This window comes from Python bivittatus, unplaced genomic scaffold, assembly GCF_059951505.1.
Source record: "Python bivittatus isolate LINGU-HERP-01145 unplaced genomic scaffold, Pbiv_v1 ctg000060_np1212, whole genome shotgun sequence".
Taxonomy (NCBI): Eukaryota; Metazoa; Chordata; class Lepidosauria; order Squamata; family Pythonidae; genus Python; species Python bivittatus.
In genome coordinates, this window is record NW_028277044.1 from 11,663,460 (window position 1) to 11,675,175 (window position 11,716).

Below are 11,716 nucleotides of genomic sequence, written 5' to 3' on the forward strand. Positions count from 1 at the left end.
CTTTCTTAGTCTACCCCTGCCTCTTGACTTCTTAATGCTTCCTCCATATACTTGTTCGTGATTTGGTCTTCATTCATTCTCTCTGTATGATCAAACAACTTCATATTATTTTATACTGATCACTCACTTTTATATTCACTCTGCAAGATCAGCACCCCTTCATTCTTTGTCTAATCTTTTCTTGGCTTACCATGCATATTTCTAAAATATGCTGTTCCTGCAACTAATTTTTTGTTTCTGCCAACATTCTTAACACTAACTTCCCATAACAAAATGGATATAAACATTCTCTGATACACAGTCAGTTTTGCTTCTTTTAGCAGTCATTCCTGAGGATGGCCATCTATTACCTACTACCCTTTTACCAGCATTTGGTCATTTTAAAAGATCTGTCCTTTCCCCCATTTTTAGTAAACATTTCATTAAGGTACACAAATAAATCTACTTGCTTTAATTTTTTGCCATTTATGTATAATTTGCAATCATTCCCTCTGTTTTTCCTGTCAACTTCCTTGGGCTCTGATCCATTTATTTTCAGATCCATGCTCCCATTGCATCATCTATACAATTACAAAATTAACTCTTACTCTATAATTACAAAAAAAGCTCACTTTTTTCCTATTGTCTAGTTTTTTCCTAATCATTGAAGCCACAAATCATAAGTGCATTTTTTTTGCAAAAAGTCTATATGGGGTTTCCAGTCAGCCCCATATAAATGTAGATATTGTTTTTTCTCTAATCAAAAAAGCTAATTTAGCCATCTCTGCAGGTTCCGTCATCTTCACCAGCCATTCCTCCATTGTGGGTAGCGTCGAACTTTTCCATTTTTGAGCATATAATAGTTTCGCTGCAGTTGTCATATGTAAAAACAAAATTCCACGACTTTTTTCTAATTGCCTGTCCATTAGTCCGAAAAGAAAAGTCTCTGGTTTCAATTTTAGCCTATAAAATCTTCTGAATTAATGTATGTATTTGTATCCAACATTTTTTGGCTTTTTTACATGTCCACCAAACATGGTAAAAGTCCCTTCATGTTCTTCACATTTCCAGCAAAAATTTGAAGTACCTTTATACATTCTAAACAATTTATCTGGTGACAAATACCAATGATACATCATTTAATAAAAATTAACTTTAAGGCTAGAACATAATGTAAATATCAATCCTTTCAACCACATATTTTCCCATTAATCTATTTGTATATTATAGCCAAAATTTTTAGCCCATTTTATCATACATTTTTTCACTTGTTCTTCTGTCTCGTATTTCAGCAAAAGTTTATACATTTTAGCAATAAAATGGTCATAATTAGTACACAATTCTATTTCAAACTCAGTCTTACTTTGTTCAAAACCATAAATTCTTTTATATACTTTAAACCTTTCTGATAATTGTACATAAGAAAACCATTGACAAGAATGTCCTTCTGTTGTCAAATCTTCTCTTGATTTCATTTTACAGTGCCCTTGAGAAAATTCTAGTAAATCATGGTAGATTAACCATTTATGTTTACTTATCATTTCTTGTCTATAAAATGCTTCTTGTGCTGAAAGCCACAAAGGTGTTTTTGGGCAAAACCTAAATTTATATTTATTCCATACTCTAAGAATAGCCTGTCTGATATAATGATTTTTAAAATCTACATTCACCTTAGCTTTATCATACCATGGATATCCATGCCATCCAAATCTCAGATTGTGACCTTCAATAACCTTCTATTTCTTAATAACACCCATTCTTTCATACGAACTAAACAACAACCAGCAAAATATAGTTTCAAATCTGGTAAGTCTAATCCTCCTCTTTCCTTCGCATCTTTTAGTAACTCGTGGTTTTTTCCCTTGCCATACAAATTTAGATATATCCTTCTGCCATTGTTTAAATGGTACATCAGTTGTCAAAGCAGATATTGTCTGAAGCAAAAATAATATTCTAGACCAATCATGTTATATAATGACTTTTAATCATGATTTATTGAACAAGCCACACTAGTTGGGTTCACACAAAATGCCAAACCATATACTGTGATTTACAGATCACAAAAGGCAGGAAGCAAACATCAGGCTAACCCAAAAGCAGTAGCACAGGATATGAACCCAACTTGTGACTGGACTGATTTTAGTGGCTGCTGATTCTGAATTAATGCTAGACTTTCTGAGGTAATTCACGAGGAATGCTATTTTGTTTGTTTCCATATCTGTATGGAATTTCAACTAACCAAAGTTGCAGCTTGTCAGACTTTCAGGATTAGTAATCAAAGGTATCCTTTAGTCTGTACTTTGGGTCTTATCGAGATATAATGATATGGCACAATAATTCAAACTAACCTCTGCTCCCTGGGGACAAGGTAGAATACTTACCTGTTTGAGCCCTTGTGGTAGAAAGTTTATTTTATTTCATTTAGATTTTTTTTATCTGGCCTTTATTATTTTTATAAATAACTCAAGATGGTGAACATACCTAATACTCCTTCCTCCTCCTATATGCCCCACAACAGCCCTGTGAGGTGAGTTGGGCTGAGAGAGAGTGACTGGCCCAGAGTCATCCATCCGGCTTTCATGAGTAAGGCGGGCCTAGAACTCACAGTCTTCTGCTTTCTAGCCTGGTGCTAGTGACAGTGTACATTTATATTTATGTTTATGACAGTGTACATGCTAAATCTTTATCTTACTTCGTTACAAATAAGCAGCCACCAGTACACACTGCTCAAATCTCACCTGCTGAGTCTTCTCTGCTTCATATGATAGCAAGGTCCAGTTTAGGGGAGGAATTAATTCGTTAACCCATATTTTGACTTAATAGGACATGCAGCTGTGCCTCTGTAAGTCCAGTTACCTAGTCGAGGTCTCCTAGTTTTGGTGGATGTGTATGAATGCACAAAAACTCTTGATACTAATTCCAATCACTTCTGATTCTTTCTACCAAGGATCTTGCTCATGGTCATTCATGCCTTAACTGCCTCCCAGTTAGACTATTGCAATGTGCTTTACGTGGGGCTATTCTTGAAGACCATCTGGAAGATTTAATTGGTAGTTATGGGTGCATATTGTTATGCCCATCTGAACCTCTATTAGATGAGCTGCACCGGCTCCTAATAGACTTATGGGTGTGATTCAAAATGCTGGGTATCACCTTTAAGACCTATGTGGCATAGGACTGGGTTACTCGTGGGACCACCTTCTCCCAAGAATATGTGCCCCCCAACAAACTTCCATAGGGAGGGCATGTATCAGGTTCCCTCTTTTAAACATTATGGGACCTAGGACGTGTGCCTAGGACATGTGGCTGCCCCTGGAACAGTCTCTCCCCCCAATCTATAACAGGGCCCAACTCTACTTGCCTTTAGAAAAGTGGGTAAAACCTGGCATTTTCCCCAGGTGTTTAGGTCCAGTTGAGTGGAGTCCCCTTGTAGTTGTCTAATTATCCTGTTTGGTCATCGTTTTATATTTTATATATTGGGTTGTTCTTTTTAATGTTATATGGTTAATTTTCGTGGTCTATTGTTTGTTTTTGTTGTACTTTGCCCAGAGTTACTTTTTTTGAGTTGGGCAGCCCTATAAATCCCTGAAATAAATGAATAAAACAAACAAATCTTTCTGCTATGTGTTAAGAAAGCTGCAGATGATCACCTATGGCTTCCTTCTTTTCCTCAGGCTTGGATCGAAACAAGATGATAAATTTGGCCTACCTCCTTGGCAGTGACTACACTGAGGGTATTCCTACTGTTGGCTATGTAACAGCAATGGAGATTTTGAATGAATTCCCTGGACGAGGATTAGAGCCTCTCTTAAAACTCCTGTAGGCATTTTTTACCATGGAGGTTTCATTTTTATTTTCCAGAGCCTAAGGCAAGATTATTTTTTTTAATATGCCTGTTTTTTTTTTTTTTTAAGGGAATGGTGGGATGAAGCTCAAAAGAATAAGAAAATACGTCCCAATCCATATGACACAAAAGTGAAGAAAAAACTGCGGCACATAGAAATTGCCCCTGGTTTCCCAAATCCTGCTGTGGCAGAAGCTTATCTGCACCCTGTGGTAGATGAATCAAAGGGATCCTTTATCTGGGGAAGACCTGATGTGGAACAAATTAGAGAATATCCTTTCCCTGCTTGGTTCCCTGAACAAACTATTAAAAATTCTAATACAAATGTTTGCATAGGTGAACTGTGCTTCAGTGTAATGGTTTCTTGTTTACTTCTTTGCGTGGAAGAATTTTAGATCCTATAGTTAATAATTATTTATCTGGGGACAGCAGATTCAATTTTTCTGAATACTAATTTAGTAGCACTTCCTTGGCACATGTTTTTTGTTTGCTTGATGCAGAGTTTCTACACTAGCGTAAATAAAATGAGGAAGCTCAGTCTATTAAATACCATGTTTGGCTTTTATTGGTTTAAAAAAACAGCAATGATTGTTTCTTGCCTGATGCAGTTGTCAGTATAAAATAGTCTGGGAATTCATAGTTTTTGCATGTGAAGAGAAGTGTAAGGTTAAAATGAGCAAAAGAGCTTCAAAATGTCCAATTCAAACAGATCTTTAGAAATCTTTTTCGTGTGCTTGTTTGTTACTGATCCTTAATTGTTTGCATATTTTGCCAAAGTCATTTTGGATGGACCAAGTTAAAAACTGATGAAGTCCTCTTTCCTGTCCTCAAACAACTGAATATTCAACAGGTATTACTGAAAATGAAATTTCTTTGATAGTGGTCTTGATGGTCCTACAGTGTCCAAGCCAGGTTTGCTGCAAACTCATAAAACTACTTACCTATGTACATGCAATACTGAATAGAACATTAAGGGTATATTTCTCCCTCCCACAAAATATTTGTTATATAACTAAATTGCCATACTGCATCATTGTGGGAAAGTAGCATCTCCGAGAATCAAATTTTAAAAAAACAGATGATTACTTAGAATTCTGTAGAAAAATTGGTTGGATCAGGTGAAAATATAATCAAGAATTAAGCTACGTGTTTCATAATTTCAGAACTGTTATTTTATATACAATCTGAAAAGAGCAGTACTTACAAAATGAGTATTCCACCACTTTGGGGGGAAAGACATAAATTGCTCCTAAATCAGTGATAGCTACTGTATTTGGTTTTGACATATTTTATGTAAGGCCAGTCCAGAAGAATGAGTGCTGCTTTGGTACTGGGTTGTGTGATTTTTGTTCCTTTTGAGTCGGGGAGAATCATCGGATCAGCTTGAAAGAGAATAGGGCTGGTTGCTGGGTTTTTTTTTTTTTATCCTGTAATCAAATATACAGTTCCTCATTCTCCTAATAAGGAGCATCACAACACTTCTACGCTACAGATTGTCTCTTCATGTTCAGCCAAGTTGTTTGCTTTACAAAAGAGAGATGGGTTGTACCAAAATTTTAAAGTAAAAGATGGATCTTTCAAGCAATTCTAAACTGAAATACGTTTTCTCCCAAGACTGATGAATAACTGGATGTAAGTAAGTACATAAAAAGGGATCTGGATTTAGTTTGTGTTCAGATCTCTTGATTTTTAAATCCAGGAACTGTCAACATTAGTCTCCCTGCTGATGGCTGGAATATTTGTCAGAAGAAAGAAGACCTTTCTTTTTTTGAAGCAGAATTTATATTCAGGCGAAAATTGTTCTCTTGGCAGGCTATAATTTGAGAGCAAATGCCTTTTTTTAGCAGATGCCAAATCTTAATACTGAGTAGGCAAAATCATATCTAGATTGCTTGCTTTCATGGTCAGTGTTCTGGAATAAAGCAGGCTCCTTTCCCCAGACGGTTCCCCTTTGTTCAGAGATTGAAAGGAACTGTAGAGAATGGCAGAGTAGCTGTTTGAATGTGCAGTGTTCATAATCCCAGCATTTAGAAGTGATTAGATGAAGGGATAAAACCAGCTTTACCCAGGTAGTAGCTGGTTACAAATTGCAAAAAAGACTGTGGAGAAAGGGAGCCTGATTTTCTATATCCAAGATTTGGTAAAGATCAAATCTAGGCAAATATATGTAGAAAAAGCACAAATGAATAGCAGTCTTGGCAATTATATAAGAAGTTGTTGGTTGCTGCTATTTAGCAATCTGCATATATTTTCTAATTGTGTATAATTTATAATCTTTCCAAGTAAACTCTGACAGAAACCATAATGTAAAAATGCAGCCACCAATAGTTAATATTTTAGTGACATAATATCGATACAAACAACAGCAGCCTGTGCTAAATAGTTGCTTACCAAAAGTTGTCTAAATAAACAGGTTGCTATCAACCTATGAAAGCAGTCTGGCATCAAGCTCTAGGGAAGCTTTTAAAAAGATGTGTAGGTACCACTAAGAGCAAGTACCTATTGCAGCCTATAGTGGAGCCATATTGATTGCTGGAGAGAAGCTTGAGAAAATATGTCCTGTAAATGTTTTGGCTCAGAAGAGCTTCTGTGAGGTAATGAGTCTAAGCCAAAAAGGTAATATATACTTCAGTGCCAACAAAAATGATGCCAAAATGGGGCTGCTGAGAGAGTAGAGTGGGATATTAGAAAATTGGGGCAACCCTAATGGAGGGCACCCCCTAACAGCCAAATGAAGACTTAGAGTGAATTGACCTGCTTGACCTCCTTAAAGCACCTAGAGGTGGTAGGGAATATCTGGCAATCCAGGTGTTGTGGAATTATTTCCCAACATTCCTCACTGTTGTCAATGCTAGATGTGGCTCCTGGGAACTCTAGTTCAGCACAAGCTGGAGGGCCACAGATTCCCTACTCCATCTTAAAATATGGCACAATTACAACAAAATAATTATAATATTTAGCTAGAACTCTGAAGAGATGTTCTCTTGTCAAGGATGTGAATTTTGTTGCAGATTTTCTTTACTGCAGATAGTATTCTCCATAACTCTTATAGCATCTCACAGGGATACTTTTCTTTCTTTTGTAGACTCAGCTGCGCATTGACTCGTTCTTCAGGCTGGCACAGCATGAAAAACAAGCCATCAAGAGCCAAAGGCTTCGCCGAGCTGTGACCTGCATGAGGAGGAAAGAGAAGGAAGAAGAGGAAAGTGAAGTCCAGGAGGCAACTGCAGTCCTAGAAGAAGAATTTAAACAGAGGAAAGGGCAGGCATCCAGTAAAGGAAGAGCTGGGTGCCAGAGCCGAGGAGGCAAACGGAAAAGACGCCCGCCATCTAAGCCACAGAGCTTTTTTTGCGGTGGCTTCGTAGGAGAGGTTCTGCTCTCGGAGGCATCCAGTGAGTCATCAGCTGATGATCTTGAGAATGAAGCTTCCAAGAAGTACAGAAGAAGGGAGAATGCAGATATGCTCAAAATGAATGTGGCAAGTTACAAAACTAGCCTAGAGGTTGCATCTACACACAGTGAAACAAAGAGTAGTAGCTCCAGTGCAGAGGAGGAAATGCAGATGGTGACAGCCAAGCCTGTGTTTGAGGGCAAAAAAGCACGAGGCAAGACTTTAAGGGGAAGATGGAAGAAATAATGCTAGTTGAAAACATATATGGGTTTTAAACATGCTGTTATAAATTACATAATGTAAATTTCACTAAAAAGGCATTATTTTCCACCTTCTTCATCAATCCCCGTCCCATATTTGAGATGATTAGCATTTGCATATATTGAGACTGGTTACCTACTTAATAACAGCATGATATGAAAGTTTTAAAAAACATTTTAAATAGGAAAGTTCTGTTTACTCCTCAAGAAAGCTTCTGCTGAAGTTTGTCAGCTTGCTTCTGCGAATTATCTGAAGGTGATTTGTGACACGTATGATTTTCAGAATGAAAATGAATTCAATTTAAGGTGTTGCTAATCTGACATTAAGCTTCATACATCACAAAAGACCTAGTGTACAGGGCTTCTGTATTTCACTAGTAGGAAATATATGGGACAGCCTAATTTCCTGCATAACTTGCTATGCACATATTAAAAATCAGTTTGTGTGTTTTGCTTGATTACTTTACAAATATTACTCCATTAATATTTGCTGGAAAGAGCAGAGTTGATCATTTTTTATTACATATGGATATTAAAGAATTAAATGAAATGGAAATGAGAGAACAAGCAGTGGACATAAATAAATTGAAGGAAAGCAAAAAATGGACATCAGATTCAAAGTTCATTTTCTCTGTAGTTAAATTATGAAGCTTTCTGTATTAATCTGGTTCATCTTCCTTCATTTGCCCAATGGAAAAGAAATTTCACATAGTTTTTGTAGGCAAAAATGTGCAAAATATATAAACTACCTTTCGGTTTTCATTTCTTGTTTTACAAAATGAATGCTGAGCAATTTATTGAATTAACTGAATTTATCACATTAACTGAATTTATTTCAGTTTTCTGTCGAAACATACATACTCTCAATTCATCTAACAACACAGCTGAAGCAGATGAAATAGAAAACCAGAATTAAACCACTAAAAAGATGGTTGTTATAGGATGCAACAAAATAATAGAAATGTAGGAATCAAACTGTCAAACAAAAAACATAAAACTATATGCAGATTATGTTGAATTTACAATTACTTATCCAAAGGATTCTTAATAAAGCTTAATGGAATTTATACAGCAGTAGATTTATTATCAGAATATTGGATTAATAAAACAAGACCCAAATGTTGGCATGAAACTTATCTCAGGAAAAAAAACTGCTTTCAGCAAACAACGAGCTTTAACATCACTGCTAAAAAGATCAGTTATCTGGGGATTTATTTAAGAAAAAGTAATAAAGATTTATTTAAGAACATTTACTCCCAGATTTGGAGAAAGCATAATTTTCAAGATAGAAAAAGCTGAAACTGTCCTGGTTAGGAAGAACTGCAGGAGTAAAAATGCCAGAGCTTAGCTTTTTGATCCAAATTCTTCAATAAGAATTGAAGAAAAGGCACTAAATTATTGGAAACAAACAAAAAAATTATATGGCCTAATAAAACACTCAGGGTAAAATTAAAAAAAAAAGACTTGAAAGAATTAGATAGACTAGTAGCAGCAAATTGTATTACCAGGATACTTGTTTAACTTGGATAACATATTGGATTATAACATTTTATGGCTGGATTGCCTGTGTGGAATGAGTAGGCTTTTAAAGGGGTTGCACAAACATGGCTGCTACAAATAGAAAAAATAAAATTTATAAGGGATCATCCAATAATAACTAGTATTTTAAAATATGGGACAAACAGAAAAAGAATCAGTCCAGTTCTATTGCCTCTTGCCTTGATAATAAATATTTTCATGGAGAATATACAAAGAAATATGATCAATGGAGGCATAATAATTCATATAACTGCAAGACTTAATTATTAATAAAGCAATCTTTCAAGGTGCTCTCTTCTGAAAGGCCAGAATCTTTTTATTGGTTTCAGTATCTACAAATAAGTAGCATTGTCCAAAAGGAATTATGAAAACAAGATAGAGTACTTAGAGATCTGACTGAATTTGAAAAAACGTATTACATATAATTAAGAGCTTAACTTATTGGAGAAACTAAAAAATTATTAGTGAAGTATGATTCAGAACGTGAACAAGTTAAAGAGTGTGATTAAATGAATGCAGAATTTAAATAGCACAATCAATATGCAACAATAGGAATATCAATGGAATAAACATATTTGATCAATATTATACTGAGAGAAAATTGGTATCATATGTTTTTCTGGTGATATATTACTCCAGAAAATTACCAGATAGACAATTGATTACCAAAATAGACAATTCATTCTCAAAATATTCCTGGAAATGCCATGAGGTTGGATCATTTTTCCGATGTGGTAGCAATGTTGTAAAGTCCAACAGTTCTGGAAAATGATTTATAATAGCATGAAACAAATTTTCCTTTCCAGCCTGTCATATTTTTATTAAATATTACTAAACCTTATATTCCCCTAAGGTATACTGAATTGGGTTTGTACATGGTATAGCTACAAGAATTCTGTATGCCTCCCACTGAAAATACAGTTTCTTCCATAGAAGAATAACAAAGTAAATTATAGGAGTATACTTCAGTGTCTTAGGATAACTCTGTTAGTCTATTGTAGCCTAAAAGAAAATCAGTCTGGTAAGACCTTTTCAGACTAACAAATGTTATTAAAAGCTATAAATTTTGTAAGCTATAACTCACTTCATATTCATGGAGTGGCTAAACTGATGTAGGATTTAAACTGGGATGAGGCAATGTCAAAATTAACTTCATGTCTAAAAATTAAATCTGATACAGAATTTACCGCAATGTGGAAACTATATAATTCTTACAAATAGATTCATACCACATCCAAAGTTTGGGTTTTTTTAACATAAGATTATAATTATATTGTGATCTAAATGTATTGAACATAGATCAGGCAATAATTACTGCAATTTTTAATCTTGGTTCATAATTTATAATTTGAGCTATATTGGTTATAGTGGTTAGTTATTGCAAAATAACCCAAATTAAAAACTGCCTTCTTTTACTACTAATACATTTCAAATTGAAATGAGATATTCTGATATGCAAATTATATTAATGTTGTTTTGAATTTTTAGCTAATTTTACAGTGCTTGTAAATCTCCTTTTTTATCTATTTTCTGTTCTTTTTATTCTTTTATTGTTTTCCTTTATTGTACTTGCAAAATTAATAAATGAGAAAAAAAGATGGTGGTTATAATAATGCAGTGATGTTCCTCCTTTTTTGTTCTACTGAGTGACAAAAGTAGTTTTCGTTGTTGAATAGACTGTTGTGTACCACAAGCAAATAGCGGGACCAAGGATTGTCAGTCTGGCCTTGCTTAACTTTGGTGAACAAAAACAGGCTGCAAGTAAATTGGATGTGAATCTGGAGTACCTGAACGTGACTACAATAAACTGTTAAGGATGCAATGAACAGTAACTCTGATTATCTTTACTTTTATCTCGAGGGGTATGAGAGACAAGTTAACTTTGTAGTTGTGTTCATTCCTATCATCACAAAATTTAATACTTTGATCTGGAGCACTATGACCAGTTTGTATTAAATGTTTACGTGACATTTCAGCTTATTTTATATGACATACCAGTGTTCTTGTCTCTGAGCAAAAGAAGAAAGGGCTAGGAATTATCTCTATTCATGCTTCTTGTCTAATGCTATCTGCCCCAGATTGGTTTATGTTGGAGTTGGGAGAGAAACTGAGTGATGTCACAGCCCATTTTTACCAGCTTTTCTAACTTCTAGCCAGCATGAACCTTGATTGAGGATGATGGAATTATAGGCCAACACAGCTGGAGAGCATCAGGTAGGGGAAAGTTACTCTGTAGGGGTATCTCATTTTATCCTAGTTCTGTGATTGCTCTGTTCTCTCAGAGAGTGCTTAATGCAGTACAATACAATCCATTCTGTCAGGCCCAGCCCAAGAACGACAACGAGGCAGTCCAGTCCAGTATAGTTCCTTTATTAGCTTGCACCTAATAGATAGAATCTCGCCATAGTAAACCTATGCTAAAGCAACTAGTGGCTATACCCCGTGAGACTCAAGGGAGGGGCCAGTCTCAGCTTCTTCACCTTCTCACGGTCCTGCTGTGGGCTGAAGAAGCACTTGCTAAGGAATGCTCCCCCTCCCTCCTGATAACCTTGATCCTCCATTCCAGTATCCTCCTTGCACATGCCTTCCATTACACATTCCCTTGATTTGAATTTTTTTTTTTCATTTATTCTTACCTTCTCCAACTTGATACCATCTAGATTACAGTTCCCGGAAACTGCAGCCATTATGCCAAAGTGGTAT

At 35.5% G+C, this 11,716-nt stretch overlaps 1 protein-coding gene across 4 annotated transcripts in view; it reads left to right on the forward strand.

Moving 5' to 3' along the window:
* ERCC5 (ERCC excision repair 5, endonuclease) overlaps positions 1-10,827 on the forward strand; it is a 31,582-nt gene extending 20,755 nt beyond the window's left edge. For all 4 annotated transcript variants that reach the window (XM_088136504.1, XM_015889175.3, XM_088136505.1 and 1 more), the window contains 4 exons: positions 3,654-3,798; positions 3,894-4,094; positions 4,589-4,673; positions 6,909-10,827. In XM_088136504.1, the coding sequence (XP_087992630.1) occupies positions 3,654-3,798; positions 3,894-4,094; positions 4,589-4,673; positions 6,909-7,460 (983 nt within the window). In that variant the 3' untranslated portion in view covers positions 7,461-10,827. The remainder of the gene's footprint in view (positions 1-3,653; positions 3,799-3,893; positions 4,095-4,588; positions 4,674-6,908) is intronic.
* The last annotated feature ends 889 nt before the right edge of the window (positions 10,828-11,716 follow it).